General features: G+C 43.8%; 4 protein-coding genes across 9 annotated transcripts; 2 read left to right on the forward strand and 2 right to left on the reverse strand.

The window, feature by feature from the left end:
- Positions 1-421: 421 nt before the first annotated feature.
- On the reverse strand, positions 422-1,281 carry LOC127761510 (probable calcium-binding protein CML17). The gene has a single exon (XM_052285816.1). It carries the CDS (start codon positions 1,132-1,134, stop codon positions 646-648), a length of 489 nt encoding a protein of 162 aa, XP_052141776.1. The 5' UTR covers positions 1,135-1,281; the 3' UTR covers positions 422-645.
- A 1,950-nt stretch (positions 1,282-3,231) lies between these two features.
- On the forward strand, positions 3,232-6,590 carry LOC127762224 (uncharacterized). 2 transcript variants are annotated; one of them, XM_052286651.1, is made up of 6 exons: positions 3,232-3,439; positions 4,199-4,290; positions 4,375-4,743; positions 4,847-4,932; positions 5,924-6,011; positions 6,133-6,590. In XM_052286651.1, exons 2-6 carry the CDS (start codon positions 4,233-4,235, stop codon positions 6,261-6,263), a joined length of 732 nt encoding a protein of 243 aa, XP_052142611.1. In that variant the 5' UTR covers positions 3,232-3,439; positions 4,199-4,232; the 3' UTR covers positions 6,264-6,590. The 2 variants fall into 2 exon arrangements, with proteins under 2 accessions (XP_052142611.1, XP_052142613.1); XM_052286653.1 differs by having other exon boundaries at positions 3,232-3,435.
- Positions 6,591-6,953: 363 nt separating this feature from the next.
- On the forward strand, positions 6,954-9,468 carry LOC127762223 (nicotinamidase 1). Its single transcript, XM_052286650.1, has 5 exons — positions 6,954-7,217; positions 7,846-8,029; positions 8,206-8,339; positions 8,426-8,611; positions 9,138-9,468. Exons 1-5 carry the CDS (start codon positions 7,041-7,043, stop codon positions 9,210-9,212), a joined length of 756 nt encoding a protein of 251 aa, XP_052142610.1. The 5' UTR covers positions 6,954-7,040; the 3' UTR covers positions 9,213-9,468.
- A 141-nt stretch (positions 9,469-9,609) lies between these two features.
- Positions 9,610-16,089, reverse strand: LOC127762221 (probable protein phosphatase 2C 21). Of its 5 annotated transcripts, XR_008015449.1 has the most exons (12): positions 15,257-16,089; positions 13,619-13,763; positions 13,447-13,510; positions 13,128-13,233; positions 12,843-12,951; positions 12,252-12,368; positions 12,017-12,140; positions 11,857-11,933; positions 11,728-11,780; positions 11,590-11,650; positions 11,001-11,055; positions 10,488-10,558 (listed from the first exon to the last, which is right to left on the reverse strand). XR_008015449.1 is itself a non-coding variant. In XM_052286646.1 (11 exons), the coding sequence occupies exons 1-11, from the start codon at positions 15,976-15,978 to the stop codon at positions 10,361-10,363; spliced, it is 1,761 nt and encodes a 586-aa protein (XP_052142606.1). In that variant the 5' UTR covers positions 15,979-16,089; the 3' UTR covers positions 9,610-10,360. The 5 variants fall into 5 exon arrangements, 4 of the variants coding, with proteins under 4 accessions (XP_052142606.1, XP_052142605.1, XP_052142609.1 ...); XM_052286646.1 differs by lacking the exon at positions 11,590-11,650 and having other exon boundaries at positions 9,610-10,558; positions 13,619-13,754; XM_052286645.1 differs by lacking the exon at positions 11,590-11,650 and having other exon boundaries at positions 9,610-10,558.
- Positions 16,090-16,719: the final 630 nt, after the last annotated feature.

Consider the following 16,719-nt stretch of genomic DNA (forward strand, 5'->3'; position numbering starts at 1 on the left):
ATGCGTGATTTTTTTTTTCATGTGATACTGTGGCCATCAGATCACCTTGAGATTCAGGTCATATGCAAGGAGTCAAATTCCTAACCTCCACACCGCGAGATTGCGGGTGTTAGCTAACCAAATCATAGTTATATATAAGTTATATCATCATAGTTATAGTTTTAGTACAATTACAAATGTAATTGCACTTTAATTATACTATGTTAAATTCGAAATTTTTCACTCAAAAAATTTGGGGTAGTTTTTTTTAGAGATGGTCTCATTAATTTTTTCCATCTCGATTTTTTGTTCATGTAATAGATTATCAGTTTTCTGCCAGGAACATCATTTTTCCATTTTGGGTCATACGTGAAAACTATGCGCAATAAGCTTGCAGACCTGCCGTGGATCAAACAGTACGTAATTGAAAATGCACATCAGGAAATCAAATTAAATTTCTTAATTATAGCGGCTGCTTTATGCTTTTACCACCTCCGAAACTTATCAGCTTATGATCACAATACATTTTCTGCGAAATTCGATCGCGTGTGTGGATCGTAGTACACTCATACAAACTGTCATGCACAAGCTATGTTAAAACAAACAATCGACCGTACGTTGGGTATATAGACGATACAACGACGCTCGCGTGGATGACGCCGCCGATCACCGGAGCGTGGCGAACGCGCCGCCGCGCATCATCTGCTTGAACTCGAGGAAGTCGACGCGGCCGTCGCCGTCCCTGTCGACCTGGCCGATCATGCGGCCGCAGTCCTCCGCCGTCCGGCCCTGCTTGATCCCCAGCGACGCCAGCACGGCGCCCAGCTCGTCCACGGTGATGAACCCGTCGCCGTTCCGGTCGAACACGTCGAACGCCTCGCGCATGCTCGCCTCATCCACGTCGCAGGCGCCGCCGCCGCCGCCGCCGTCGACGCGCATGACGGTCTCGTACAGCTGGGTGAACTCGTCCATGTCGACGCACCCGTCGCCGTTGGCGTCGATGCGGGCGATGGTGGCGGCGAGCTCCTCCCCGTGCACGGGCATCCCGAGCCTCTCCAGCGACTCCGTCAGCTCCTCCCGGGTGATCCGGCCGTCGCCGTCACGGTCGAACAGCTCGAACACCCGCCGGAGCTCCGCCTGCTGGTCGCACGCCATCCCCTCGCCGCCGGCCGGCGCCCGCCGCCGCTAGCTGGTGGTGCAGCCGGCTGCACGTACGGCCACAGGGGAGCGTGTGGGAGGGAGGCGTCGGAGGCCGCGGTGGTGGTGGTGGTGGGATGGCGGAGGAAGGCGTGAAGGCTGGCCTCCTCTTATGGGCATTGCAAAGGTGAGGAGGTGGGTGCATGCGTGGTGGCTGCCCGCCATTGGGTGGTGCCGAGCGATTGGTGGAGGACATGGTGGCTTCGAGCATTTCAAGATTGTGTTGCCAAAAAAACGCCATTTTCATGCGATATTCCGCTGAAAATGCTGTGGATCGATCAAATCAACTTCGTGGTGAAGAAATGCGTCCAGCTTGTATGTTCGTCTCTGGCTATAATTTTTTTTTTTCTTTTTGAGGGATCGTCTCTAGCTATTCGGAGCTCTTTGTAAACGAGAAGTAATCTGTGAATAAAATTTTTATATACGTATTATTAATAATCTAAAAGCAAAGACTGAAACATTAACTGATGAAAAAACTTCAAAATCTTTCTAAATTTAAATCTTGGATGATATGATAACATTCAGGCCCACAAATGTTCTTCATTTTGGCCCATCAGTTCGAGCAATTCCAGCAGCCATAATTTAGGCCCACAAGCCAGTTGAGCGTAATGTTAGCCCGTGAGTGCGAGTGAATTTATCCATGACTTAAGCCCTAGTTCAGTTTGTTGATAAATTAATCTTCTTAAATTTTGACAGTGCAATATCTGGCTAGACTCGTTAATAATTTTTTGTCAATGTTAGATGTGTTTAGTTTGCAATCTTTCTAAATTTTTGTATGGTACAAGTAAACTTCCTGAAATACCAAATGTTGATAGTGACAAACTGACAATGGCAGTTGGCAAAAGTTTGTTACCTTAATAAAATTCGGTAAATCAAAAAATGAAGGTAAACGAGCCGGCAAGCCCTCAAGGAGTGGGAGCGTCTGAATTAGGCGCAAACATAATTGGGATTTGGAAGATATATCTTCGAAAAATAAGCTTCTCGTCTACCAGACGAGCATATCATCGAAATTTTCAATGCTCCGTTTTTCATAACGAAATTTTCAATGCTCCGTTTTTCATATAATAATAATGCTTATGTCCGGTTTATTCGAAATTCTCAGTTTATCAGATAACAGATACAGAGTACTTTCATGCGGATTTCGGTTCTGCACTACTCCGTACTATGCTATTCCAAATTTGATTTCACGCTTCACAAGGACATTCAGATCGAATTTGGTGCAGACCTACAAAGACAGCAAATTGGAACAAAATTAAAAGCAGCTTTCCGCGTTGAATGTATCCAGAAAACCTCCGCCAGATCACGGGAAACCTCACCGGCGTACGAGATTCTCGGAACATCCTTCTCGCAAACGAAGAAATTGCCACAAAACACTGACAAGTCTTGGGACAGAGTGCGTTTGCTTTGCTTCGAGATCAATAACCAAGAACAAAAAGACAAATCTCGAATATTTTGAAGACGAGGGGCATGTGCCAGCCGAAAGGGCCCAGAAAATCACCGAGGGTCAGATCCAGGTGAGTTTAAGCTGGCTCGATTTCAATCTCGCAAGATGGCAGACCATATGCCGATTGCCTGGACCGTGTGCGTGTGCTCGAGATCCAAACAAGAAGCTGATCTTGCAAATCCGCACCCCCAAAAAAAAATCCAGATCGAAAGAAACGAACAACTCAAAACCACCCCGAAAATTCAACGAATCAAACCAATTACACAAACTACGAAAATAAAACGCACACGACTACAAACCACGATGATAAAAAGCACACGATAGAGATAGAATGGATATGATTTGAAAGGAGCGGCGGCCGGCGATGCTTGTCTCTACTCCTGAGCAAGTATGAGTATATATATAGCCAGTCGCGGCGGCTGCCTGGTTAGGGTTTCGGTGAGCCATCTTGGGCCGGTGAAGCCCATTTATATGGGCCGGAGGAGCCCGTGTAGATGGGCCGTGTGTCACAACGGTAAGTCGGCGGCCCATCCAGAATCCGACCGTTGCACCGCCCGCCTCGCCTTTTACGTCGTCTTCCTCTTCCCGATCCTTCTCTCTCCCACGCGCAAAGCAAAAAAATTTCCCCTTTCCTCTCCACGCCAAGAAACGCAAAACCCCCACGCCGACCAAGGCGAGAAGCGCCGCCGCCGAATCGAACCGCGATCGCGCCCTTCTCCCGCCGCCGCCGCGCGCTCTTCTCCTCCTCGTCCTCGACGCCGCTGTGCCGGAGTTTAGGCGGAGATCGATCCGGAGCGGGGTTTCTCTTCTACCTGGTAGGTAAGCACTGGGGCTTTCTCTTGGATTGGTCACGCGTTGTCTTGAATTTTTTTTTCCCGTCATCGAGGAAAATTTTGCCCTATCTTGCTCGTTTCTTGGTTGTTGGTGACCGAATCCAAACCCTAGGTTATCCGCAACATTCCGGTCCAATTCGTGCAAACTGGCATGTTATTGGGGATTTGTTTGCTCCTGCTAATTTCATGAAATACGTATGGCTCGGGTCCCTTGGAAGATTTTAGGTGCGTCGTCTAATCTGTTAGTTTGGAACCCGGAGCAAAATATTTCTGAGCTGTCGCTGCAAATCTGTTGGAGAAACGGCTGTGTCCCTTGAAGACTCTAGGTGCGCCGTCTAATCTGTTACTTCCTCCGTTTCACAATGTAAGTCATTCTAGTATTTCCCACATTCATATTGATACTAATGAATCTAGATAGATATAGTCTAGATTCATTGGCATTAATATGAATGTGGGAAATGGTGCAATGACTTACATTATGAAAAGGAGGGAGTAGTTTAGAACGCAAAGCAAAATATTTCTGATATTTTGCTGAAAATTTGTTGGAGAAATGGGGACTCATGCAGAATGTATGTGAAATCCTGGTTTCCTTCAGCAACCATATGTTGTTATGCTACAAGTTGAACTAATATTTTTCTGACCATGTGCAAAATTTGTAGAACAAAATGTGTAATATATACTGCTTATTGTTTTTCTCTAGCAATTTTGTCTTTTCCCCCTTTGCTCAGTACCTAGAATTTTTCAGGCAAGGTTGAGGAAGAAAAGCTTGCTGATTTGTGATGGCTGCCCCAACTGCAACAGCTGTTTTTCTTGATGAGAACCTGCATATCCATAGGGGTAAGGCTGCTTTTGATCTGACTAATTCATCACAAGGAGGATTTCCTGTGGTAAATGACTGACATGTTTGGTCCATGTGTGCAGGGCCTGCTGGCAAGAGGGCTGATGGATTGAAGGCCAAGCCACTGAAGCCATTAGCAGCAAAGCAAGGGCTTCAAGAGAAGAAGGCCCTGAGGGATGTATCCAACATTGGCAAGCCCCCGGTGTCTACGCGGAAGCCCCTGCAGGACGTGTCCAACACCGCCAAGCCCCGAGGGCGCAACATTTCTGATGGCACTACCTTGAAGAAGACTGCTCTTCGCAGCCATGAGGCCACCAAGAACCCAGTGAAGAAGACTGTAATCTTTTCTGATGAGACCGCAAAATGCCATGAATGGGCTAAGGATGGGGTGGAGGGCACCCACTTCACTGGGAATGATTCTCAGAAGTTGGAAAAGGACAGTCAAGACAAACGTAAGAGTTCACTTCCTGCAGTTCAATATGCCATAGAACCCTTTTGCTTTCAGTAGGCTCAGATAGTGAGATAACTTGTTTTGTTATTGTTCATTCTACACAGGTGTCAAGAAGAAGGTGGAGAAAATAATGTCAGCATTGCACGACTGGCCAGACGCGGTATTTGATCATGTGCTTTTTCCATCTGAGGTATGTATTTCAAAGAGCACAGTGTTCAGACTTTTCCAGATTGCTTTTACTTTTGAAATATTTCTGTGGATTTGAATTTCAAGGTCGAAGAAGAAAGCTTTTGATTTTTTCTATGTACAAATACACTACCTAACTTGGCTAACTAGCTTGGCAGATAATTTATTGAATCTAGAAGAGCCTCAAGTATCATTTGATCTCTACATACCTTTTGCGTGAACAGTAGCTGATGCCTGGTGGTATCATTTGACACAAGAAGATAACTAATGGGTACATAGTAAATTAATGACTAGGCCAGTATTTTATGTTTTCTGTCGCAAAACAATAGTGGTGGTATCATTTGACAAGCTTATTCTTGTTATTTTATCTGTCATTTGACAAGCTTAATTGGGCTATTTCCCTGTAATATTCTCTTATATTAAGAGAAAAAAAAGTCTATTCTGAATTATACTATTCCCTGAATGAAACTGTTGTCTGGATATTGATGGATTCCCTTTTGCTACCAGTAGTGCTTGTCTTTATTTATTTCCAAGCTGGCCGACTTATTTCATTGTGGTTCCTCTATTTATATTTATGCTTAATAATAGTATTCACTGGCATCAGAAGAAGCCAGAAAGGGGACTTCTATGATTCGGTATGACATTGGTTTCGCTAAAAGTTAACTCATGGATGAGAAAACCTTACATGTATTTTAGTAGCTAACAACAGAGAACATCCATGATACCGTCATGGGTCAGTAACAGTTAAAATGTTTGATGGTTATTAATTGTGGTATGTTCTTCTGTCTGTACATGGTTCTGTTTGATGAACTGCTCGGTCATTCATTCATGCTCTGAAGTCTGAAGCAACATGTTATTCTAGGGATAAATTATGTCTTGCTCTATGTCGATAACATTTCTTGCTTTCTTGTATCTTTTCTTCTTGATCTCCAATATGTTATGTGATTATCTCAAGCAACGCAGATGCAATGCTAATTGTTTTTCAATGTATATAGGTGGTAGCAGCGTTTTTTGAAGAAGTAAAAGAGATGGAGCTGGAACCTGAGATTCTTCCAGAGAACAATAGGCGTCGCTCAAGTTCAGGTCTCTTTCTTCTTCCTTGCACACATTCATGCCGTTCTCTCATCTCTGCTTTCCAGTGCTTCCATCAACAACATCGTCTCGATTTCTTCCTTATAATCTGTATGGATGTTTGCCCCTCCAGGTGATAAAATGAAGCTGGCTGAAGATCCTTTCACGGAAGACGAGCTTGACTACTACCCATTTCTTGAGAACAATCCCGTTGAGTTTCAGCTGAGAGATGAGCTACCACTCCTGGAGCCTGGAATGAACTGAAGAATGCTAATCTGCCCCACTTGAAAAGACCTCAGAACAGTGCTATTATCATCATTATCCTCTTTGCAAACTCTACTTGCTCAGGAGCAGTTTATTTGTAGTAGTAGTAGTAGTAACTAGTATCCTAGATGTTCTGCTGTATGTGGTTGGTGTGATAATCATTCACACTTTAGGAAGAACCCAAGTAGCGGAAGCAACTTTAGCTTCCTTTATGTTCTGTGTCTTGGCTGAAATACCCATCATTAAGCCATTGTGTAAATGGTAGTAGTAGTAAACTGTTGTGTAAGGATTCTGCAGAAGTACATGCGTGTGCCACTTCCTCTATTACGAATGCGTGCACATGTGTTTGATTTCCTGTTTATATTTTGTTCAGAGTTTCAGCTTGGTCAATACAATGTTAGGTTCATCTGAACGCAGCCATCCACTTGACCACCTTGCATCGATTCCCAGTTCGGATTGGATGAATTTGCCGTTCCCTGTTCAAAATTTGACGTTCGCTGTTCAGATTGGATCGTGACGAGGAAGCCTTTTGCCGTCGTGTTCTTCCATCCTCTGCGGCTGGTTCTCCCGGGCCCACATGTCATCCACCCAGGGGAAGTGGGAGGAAAGACCAAAAAAAATAAAAAATAAAAAAATGTTGGATCGTGACGACTCACCAAGGCCTAGGATTATTTATGTATTGATCGGTCGCAACCGCGAGTCCGCGACGGGGCGAGACACCGGCGGCCATAGCTCGAGAGCTCGAGGTCAACCCGAAAGCCACGCACGCGCCTCGCAATGGGTTCCGACGCCAGCAGCGCCGCCGACGCGATGGGAGTGCTCCGGGCGGCGGTGCCCCTGCAGCCGGACGCCGACCTCGTCCTGGCTACCGGCGGCGGCGAGCGGGGGCAGGTGGTGGGGCTCGTCCTCGTCGACGTCTCCAACGGGTTCTGCACCGTCGGCGCCGGGAACCTCGTGAGCTACCTCCCCCCCTCCCCACGCCTCTCCCTCTCCCTCTCTTCTCCTTCGCCCGTGCCTTACCGCGCGCGCGACGCGGATTGATGGTGGCACGCTTGGTTGGTTGGGCTGCGCCGCTGCTTGGCGTCGTGGCCAAAATTGCTTGTGTGCTGGGGATTGGGACACGAGTGAATAGACCACTCTGGATTACTCGGAGGAATATCCTCCTCCTGGCTTCTGCCTTGTTTTGAACTCCTTGTTTGTTTTGATCTTTATTGTCCTACTCTCTTCTTGCAACCACCAAGCGTAGTGTTCCTGCGTGCTGCAAAGCTGCTCATGTTGGATACGAGGATATATACCCATATGGCCATATAAGTTTTGGTCTTGCTCGTCATGTGAATCGTCATCTTACGTTTATCAACACGCTGCTGGAATCTCCCAAGACATATGCTCAATCTGCTTTAGTTTACTCGTTTTGTTTTTTTTTGTTTTTGTTTTTTGGGCTCATTCACCATGCTAGTAGCCTAGTACTACTCCAGTATTTGTTTGCTTATGTTATTATTAGTGACTGGTTGGCTTGTTAAATTAGTGTTAATGATTGTTGTTTTGTGTTAGTGAGTATTTACTTGTTCTTGTTCATTTTCAGGCCCCCGTCACGCCAAACAAACAGATAGAGAAGATGGTGGATGAGGCCGCTAGGCTCGCCAAGGTGTTCTGCGAGAGGAACTGGCCAGTCTTTGCGTTTCTTGACACCCACTACCCTGATAAGCCCGAGCCGCCTTTCCCGCCACACTGTATAATTGGTTCTGGCGAGGAAAATTTTGTCCCAGGTTGTTCACGCTTCAATTTGTTGCCTCAACTTAAAGCTCCTAACCGGATATGTTTAGCATCTTTCGTTATGGGCTGAAGTGATCAATTGATGGTTTTGCCAACGCTGACATGAGAATGGCAACACGTTATGGTCCTCTTTTGGTGCCTGACAAAATTTAATCTCTACCATTTGCAGCTCTGGAGTGGCTGGAAAAGGATCCAAATGTAACGATCAGGAGGAAGGATTGTATTGATGGTTATCTTGGTGCATTTGAGAAAGATGGCTCAAATGTTTTTTCAGATTGGGTTGCGAAGTTTCAGATCAAAACCGTGAGTGATTTGGTTCTGCTACTCTTCGAGTACTTCAGAAGAAAAATAGTGTGGTTGTATATGAACCGTGATTTGGCTTGATGCAGGTATTGGTTTTAGGAATATGCACAGACTTTTGTGTTTTGGATTTTGCAAGTTCAGCTTTGGCTGCCAGGAACATTGGCCGAGTGCCTCCGCTGGAAGATGTTGTCATTTATTCAGAGGGTTGTGCTACGTATAACCTCCCAGTTGAAGTAGCCAGGAGTATGCAAGGAACCTTGGCTCATCCTCAGGTATTGGATCACTGAAAACCAATTAACGAGGCTGTATGGTTTACATAACGAATGGAACCTTTTCTCTTACATCTGTAGCATGTTGGGCACTCTTTGCCACAGGATATCCATTAGTTTTTATTCTCTGGACTATCAGGCATAGGACACTTTCCAGTTTGCACATCCATGCTATATAGAGTTCCTTACAAAACCGTGTCTCACCAATCATGAGAACACTTCATCCATTCCTTTGCAGACTTGACCTTAATGTGATTGCCGGGTATATTCAACAGGGTAAAGAACTAAAGATATCATCTTGTTGTCATCCTCACAAGGGTTTAATAAACCACAGATGCACAAAACACCAAACATAGATATCTAACAAGTGAAATTAACCCGGACAGAATTCATTTATTTCCCTTTTTACTTATATAGTTACTCCATGGACATAATGATATCAACTTTACCTTCAATAAAAATAAACATCAATGAGTATTCCATAAATCCATACTTTATGATTAACCTGCTTAACCTTCTAATGATGCAGGATCTAATGCACCACATGGGACTTTACATGGCAAAAAGCAGGGGTGCAAAGGTTGTTGACAGAATCATTATTTAAGATTAGAGGTGTAAAACTAACACAAGACTGTAATAGTGACCTGGATCGATTATCTAGTTTGGTTTTTATTGCTGGGACGATGATCCTAGTGTTCTCTTTACTTCTTCCTTTTATCTCTTCAATGTACAACAATCTGACATATATTTCTTTACTTCTTCCTTTTATCTCTTCAATGTACAACAATCTGATATATATTTGCGGTTGGACAGAATACTGATATTTTGCTAATGTTTCGTGCACGGTTGTGCGTAATTAATCTAAGGAATTTGGTATGGATGAGCTGGGATCACTTATTTCTGAGCCAAAAGCAGTTGAATTCCCAAATTGGATGTGTCCCGGGGCTTGGAGTTAAATCTGAAACTTTTTTTGTAATGATTATATACTTATCGAGCCATATAATCGAAAAAAAAACACAAGCTGTTATATAACACGATTCATATCATGTTATCATGCAATATAGAACACGCATTACGGCTTAGAAGCAACTGTCAGCACAAGTTGGCAGCAAATCAAGCAACAAATTCTAAATACATCGCATTAGTTTATTCAAGAGGCTCATAGCAACTGAACAAGAGAGGAACAGATGAGATCATCATCAGTACAAATTTCCAATGTGATCTGAGCATCATCAGTACAAGGTTCTATTGATGAAATATGAATCCTACATTCCTCTGCTTTGAGGAAGAAGCCGAGTTGCTGCAGCAGGTTGACCGGCTGCAGTTCAATGCCTTGACAGTGTCAAACCAACGGTCCAAACCAATCTGATCATGTTGGCTTTTAAACCGGTAATTATGCATGGGAGATACATCATAGCATATATATCACATAGCTAGCATAGCATGCAGTCATGCACATAGTTAGAGAAGTTATAAAAGGTGGTGAGCATTTGTGAAATGAGTAATCCAGAGTACAATGATAAAGGTGCGTTAAACGAATCCAAGTGACTCTCAGGCACAAATGTAACGGACTGTCTCCTATGCTAATGGACTGATGGCATCATACTACGTACTTAGTGGCATCCCATCAACGTCGCCTTGGACAAAAATAGGACTCTCTGGACCTTCTTTTCCTGATCTAACCCCAAAACTCCCTGCAGCTAGCTAAGATCCTTGCAAGAACTAAGGTGCACTAAATTGGAGGGCCAGTGATTAGTCATTGTCATTGTTGATGTCAAGTTTTTCATCACCGCCCTCGGGGTTGTGTTGATGTTCATCCCTGGCACTGGCAACTTCATCGGGGTCCTCCTCAATGGGCTTGAACTTAACCAGTATGGCAGTCGCGTTGTCATTTGAGTGCAAGCAATGACCAACAAGCTTCTCACAAGTCTCGCGTAGATTTTCCTCCCCCTGCGTTGGTTAACATGCATACGTCAAGGCACAGGCCAAAAGGGCATAATAACAATTCTAGCAACAAATGAATGAACAGCGAAAAACATCCTACGATCTTCATATGTAGACTTTAGATTTCAATCTCTTGATAACAAAACGAAGCAGATCCATGCACATGTGTTCAGAACTGGAGTAAACTTTCATTGATTTAATTTAAGAGTGCATGCATGAAAGGAACTTCTAGAGAGGATGCGTTTTTTAGACAAATGGATCATATCAACCCGGCTTTTGGTGGAGTCCAAGATAACAAGGTTCTTACAACCAACTAAATAAGCATATAACTACTACACTTCGTGTTCTCATCACAGAACCAGCCCGCTAACATAATTTCAAAGCAAAAGCCATGTGCTTTTTTAATGCATTACTTCATGACATGTAGAGAAAAATAGGAAGGACTCACCGGACGTAATTCCTGACGCACAAACTGAACAACATTGTTATTTCTCATGCCATCCCTGAAAGAGAAAAAAAATGTATTTAAGTTTACTATGTGAATATGAATAAAACTGTAGAAGAAACAAAAGGAAGAGACATAGCATTGCCAATGGGAAAAGTGTATCATATTGTGATAATATATGGTAGATTGCTGTCATTTATCAATATTAACACTGATACATCTTAGCACAATTCCTACAGGTGTAAATGTTTCATTTAGTGAGATGGTTCTTGAAGAATGATCTTGCAGTATAAGTCAGATATATAAGGTGATCAGTGGTCGTTGGAGTCATTTCCAACTTATTAAGCCTGTCAGATACCAAACCATCAAATTAAATAATTGTCTGAATACTATAAAACCCCAGCTAGTGCAGGGAATGACAGATGTCTCTCTTTTCAGTAGATTCAGCCTCTCCAAGGACATAACATTTAACTCAAAATAAGAATTCAAAAATCTTCACCACGTAAAAACATTCATAACTACACATGGTGGTGAACTAGATAATATACCAGTCCAGGTCACATCCAATTTTAATTAAAGCAAATGTACAAACCCTTGTGGAAAAAACAATACTGTCTTAGAAGCAAGTTAATTGTCATTGGAGTGGATATATTCTGCAAGAGATTTATTTAATCAGGAGCTAGCATAAAACAACAAATAACCTTTACTAATTTTATAGCAGAGGACCTACCAGACACCATCACTTGCTATGACAAGAAATTCAGTATCATCAGTTATGTTTTCCTAACAAAAATAAGGACATCTGATCAGACCAAGAAAACAAATATATAGTCATCTAAAATGGCATAGTTACACTTACGACGCGAATGTCAGGAACACATGTCACCATTTGCTGTGAAGGAGGCATATTTCTGTTCTGCTTATATGCAAAATCACCTGCAATGGTAGTAACGAAAATGTCAATTACAATGCTACAGATTTTGTACAAACAGCCAAAAGAAAATAAGATAAAATTATACCAATCGCTCTGGACGTGGCTAACATTCCTAGAATTCTTCGCAAAAATACATGTCCTCCTGCTCTTTGAATTCTTTCGCGTTCAGCTTCATGGTGTGGTTTGTGATCAAAGGATAAACTAATTGCCTATGGACACAACAGAAAAACAAAAAGATAATAATTAGGCACCAATTTATTGCATTTGGCAAGAGAGAAGATCCAGGCAATAAGACATTTCACAAGAAACAAGTCACGCACCTGACCATTCTTTGAAAGCACGCAACGAGAATCACCAACATTCCCAACGATGATCTGATTTCCTCTAATGATTACCACACATGCTGTGCTACCTTCATATGACGGCGGAACGTAATCCTGAGGGGGCAACAATCCAGCTGAAGTGTAAAACTAACAATTCAATAGTTCCACGAAATAAAAAAATCTAAAAAGGTGTGCAATGCCACCAGAGAAAAAAATGATGTCCATACTCCATAAAAGAAGGGAACAAATGTAAGAAAGACATGATGAGTCCAACAAAGTGACATATCAAACAATACCATAGTTTGGGCAGTAGGATAACAACTAAAGTACAACAAGAACTTAACAAGCTTTTGGATTCTGACTCCATAAACATTAAACAAGTGCTTGATATGATGAGTTTGTATGAGAAATATATCACTCGGAACTCCACATCATATCTTGAGAGAAAAATATGGAATCCATATCACACATTCCTTCAAGATACTTCTTGCAGATAAGAATATGTGCACTAGATAACTAGAAATAAGATCATGATTAACTTTAATGCAGTTGGATGTGTAAAGAACAACCACGAAGTTTATATATCACCTCTGTGAAATGGTGGAGATTAGCACAAATGTTAGTGAGACAATTGCGATTAGCACAGGGATTAAGTGACTCCCTCCATTCATTTGATCGTTGCAAATCATCATCAAGTCTGCAATTAAGAAGGCAGGTGATTACATATTTTCATGTTTGCTAATCCAGCAAATGGTACTATATTTTCAAGAAAATGATTGCAATTATGAACACTTGTCCTTCCGTTTTCCACTATTGAGAAACATGAGTGCACAAAATATGTAGAGTACATGAAATAATTATGTAGAAAATAACCTGAAGCATACAGACGTAATTGCATTGGGCAGATTGTTGATATAGTCTACATCCTCAAGAAGCATAGTATGAAATCGTTTTGCACAGTACATTGCTACTTCAGCTCCTGAATAGAAAAAGGTAAAAAACTCAGCATGACTGTACAGATAGAGAACGAAGGATTGAAGGATGAATCAACTGTTATTATGTTCCTAATAGGAAACGCCGTCCTTTCTTTATAGAGGATTGTGACTTCTATGATATTTTAACCAACGCGTGAAGTGGTCTAACAGATGAATTGTTTGACATTTGTTAGAAAAGATGAGAATGAAGATCAAACCTCCATGGCCATCATAAACACCAAAGAATGACGTGGTCGCATCTAGATCTAGTTCAACTGCAAGCTAGATAATACGAAAGGTACAAATCAAGCTTGTTGTTTGATCACATTTACTTACAGGTAAACACCTTATGGCCATAAAATAGGGTTAAAAGAGTGCAAGATTACTCACTGCATCTTCCATGTGCGGGCGAAATCCTTGCGTAGTATATGAGGCATACTTAACTCTGTGATTCTCTCCTTCACTAGATGATGGTGATTGTTCTAGTGGACGGCTGGGAGATGCACCCATGGCAGAAGCCTCTTTCCTGTAAGGACTAATGTGAACACACTATTGTACTATCTGTTGAACCAAACATTGTTCAATACTGATCAGGGTCACTAAGACTTAAGAAGACCATGAAAAATGGCTTCAGCATTTCAGAACAAAAATAAAAACTCCAAAGTTTGTGCCAAGAACAAATGCAGCAGCCTGCAGTGCACACGATATGAAAGGGGACAAATAATCACAGGCTAAGATTTCCCACTCAAATTTCAGTAACACCTGGTGCCGGGTAACAAACTACTTAACAGAATCGCACTTCACACCATACTGGGGAAGTGAAACATCATCAAGTGTTAGACCATTTAATGTGAGCTGCAAATAAAGATGGCTTGAACTTGATTGCTTGATAGTAAGTAAGAACTAAGAGACTCGTACATCTATGGATGTAAACATCTACTGAATGAAAAGTACTTTCATGAAAAACAGAGTAACACTGCTCGCTGGCACTCAACAGCAAGAACGGACAGGTTATAAATCAAGATCACCGAGTTTCCGCGTGCACAGCATCATCAAGAATCAACAAGAATAAGAGGAATCAACAGAACGTCAAAACCCAGTGTGGGAAAAAAAAGAGAGGAAAGCACACCTACACGCAGAAAGAATCTGGAAAAACATACCAAATTAAGTAAACGATAGAGACGAGCAGATATAGATCATCGAGCGGCCATGTTTACATCGATAACGCCAGGAAAAGAAACATCAAGAAAATGCGTAGGTAGAAACGGGTGCTACGATGAAGGATGAACTCATGAACTGATGAACACTATCCAGTTGCAAGAAGACGGACAGATACAGAATTACAGATTACCACCTCCTCCAACAGAGACCATGCGAACCGCAACAGCAGCGACACGGAAGCAGCAGTAGACGCAACAACAGGAACAAGGTGGAGAAGAATGATAAGTAAGATCGAAAATAAAAGGAGACAACGAAGATCACCATAGGTTGGTGCTCGTCACCTCCTTCTCCTCCAAGAAAACTGCCACCATCTTCGAAAGCAGCAGGAACAGCAACAACAAGAGCAAGCAAGAAAACGAAGAAAAAAGAGGGGAAAGAGATCACCATGGCCCTCGGTGCTCGTCACCCTCCCTCCTCAAAGAAAACCACCACCAACCGCAACAACATCAACACATACCAATGCAAGAACACAGACCAACTTCAAAACCAACCGCAACAACATCAACACACACCAACGCAAGAACACAGGCCGCAGCATTCCAGACCAAGAGTAAAACTCTCACAGAATCGTCTCAAGATCGAAGACAAACACAACACCCAATGGTCTCGATCAAGTACTCCACAGGACCACGGCGAACGAAACGAAACAGCAAGAACTAGAAGAGCAGCGGCTACTAGCAACAGCATCACCAACACAAACACATGGACATTGAAGAAGAGAAGAAATCTCACGGTTGTCTTGGAGCAGAGGAAAGCAGAGGAGGAGGAGGAGGAGAGAGTGGGAGAGAGATCAAATCAAGCCCTCACCTCTCCGCGATTCCGCTGCGCTTGTGACTTGTGAAAATTGTTGTGGTTGCGAAGCAAAAGTGGGTGAGAGGAGCCAAAGCCTTGCATGCAAGAGGAGGTGGGGCACAAAAAGTAGTAAAACCAACCCAAAGCTTCCGTCTTCGGCCCGAGCGGGCGCATCTCGTCCGTTGGATTGGCCCAACGTGGCTGCTGCGCCTGATCCGACGGCCCAGGTGCGCCCCTCGTGCTGCCCGTGCACCTGGGCCCACTCGCGCGCTGCCTTGTGGCCTTCGAGGAGGGATTCCTCCTCCTCCTCCTCCGCCGCCGCCGTAGCCGGGGTATTGGTCGGCGCCGCCGAGCCGCTCGGGAGTACAGGCGGAGGAGCCCCGAGGAGCTGCATTGAGGCCCACGCGCCGCCGGGCTCGCCGTCGTCGGCCGCTTAGCTCCACCCCCTTCGTCTTCTGCTCCGGCCGCCGCACAACCACAGCCTCACCCCTCCCCTCCGGGGTCCAGGCCAGCGCCTCCTCGCGCTCGCGGGCTCGCCGCCCGAGCTGTGCGCCACGCCACGAGAGCATCGGAGCACGCGGCAGCGGCGGAAGAAGGAATCCGGGTCGGCCATGTCGGCGAGGGCGACGGTGGCCGATGCGGGAGGTGGAGCGGCGGCGGCGGCGGTTGCAAGGCAGCACGCGGTGTGCGACGGCGCGTGGAGCAGGAGCAGGAGCAGGAGGAGGAGGAGGAGACATTGGCGTAGACGGAGGGAGCCCCGGCCATGGCGGCGCCGGCGGCGCGGCGCGGCAGGCGGCGGCCGGACGTGGACGACGTGTGGGGAGGTGGAGGAGCGGCGGTGGGATGGGAATGGGGAATTTCCAGCTCTGGTGGACTCGGGCTGCGCTTATCGCGCCAGAATTAGGCCCACCAATAATCACAAAACAGGCCCTCGTTTTAGTCCGCGGAAGTATTGGGCCTAAATTCAGACCGTTTAAACTCCTATGTGGGCCTAAATTTGGCCCGTTTATAATGAGTAGGACTGAATCTAGCTTTATCTACAACAGACGTATAAAACAGATCGACGAATTAGCACATAATTAATCAAATATTAGTTAATTTTTAATTAAATTAATATAGATTTTAAAGCAAAATTTCTATAAAAATTCTTTTTAAAAACATTATTTAACAGTTTAAAAGCGCAAGCACGGAGTTGAAAAAGGGGGGAAAGAACACGTGATTTATATATTATTCATGTACTTAAAACAAGTTATGAGTCACGCAGTATGGTTTATTACTGCTGGAGTGCTGGTTCAATGCCAATTATTATGCAACCAAATTGTGATTAATGAACTATACTAATTCACTCTTATCCTACACTAACAATAAAGTTTCGTTGCACATGATGCGCTAATTTTCCCAGTTAAGATGTTACAGGAAATGTGGAGCTCAGAGAAACCTCCTAGAGAAAAACAGAGAAAAAACTTTACAGGGATTAC

Source organism: Oryza glaberrima, chromosome 2, assembly GCF_000147395.1.
Source record: "Oryza glaberrima chromosome 2, OglaRS2, whole genome shotgun sequence".
NCBI classification, from domain to species: Eukaryota; Viridiplantae; Streptophyta; class Magnoliopsida; order Poales; family Poaceae; genus Oryza; species Oryza glaberrima.

Coding starts and splice junctions, on each gene's coding strand:
- LOC127761510 (XM_052285816.1), bottom strand. CDS start 1,134: ATGGCGTGCGACCAGCAGGCGGAGCTCCGGCGGGTGTTCGAGCTGTTC.
- LOC127762224 (XM_052286651.1), top strand. CDS start 4,233: ATGGCTGCCCCAACTGCAACAGCTGTTTTTCTTGATGAGAACCTGCAT. Junction 4,744..4,846: donor AAAGGACAGTCAAGACAAAC/GTAAGAGTTCAC, acceptor CATTCTACACAG/GTGTCAAGAAGAAGGTGGAG. Junction 4,933..5,923: donor ATGTGCTTTTTCCATCTGAG/GTATGTATTTCA, acceptor CAATGTATATAG/GTGGTAGCAGCGTTTTTTGA.
- LOC127762223 (XM_052286650.1), top strand. CDS start 7,041: ATGGGTTCCGACGCCAGCAGCGCCGCCGACGCGATGGGAGTGCTCCGG. Junction 7,218..7,845: donor CCGTCGGCGCCGGGAACCTC/GTGAGCTACCTC, acceptor GTTCATTTTCAG/GCCCCCGTCACGCCAAACAA. Junction 8,030..8,205: donor CGAGGAAAATTTTGTCCCAG/GTTGTTCACGCT, acceptor TACCATTTGCAG/CTCTGGAGTGGCTGGAAAAG.
- LOC127762221 (XM_052286645.1), bottom strand. CDS start 15,978: ATGTCTCCTCCTCCTCCTCCTGCTCCTGCTCCTGCTCCACGCGCCGTC. Junction 12,141..12,251: donor TGCTTTCAAAGAATGGTCAG/GTGCGTGACTTG, acceptor TTGTGTCCATAG/GCAATTAGTTTATCCTTTGA. Junction 11,934..12,016: donor AGCCACGTCCAGAGCGATTG/GTATAATTTTAT, acceptor CTACCATTGCAG/GTGATTTTGCATATAAGCAG.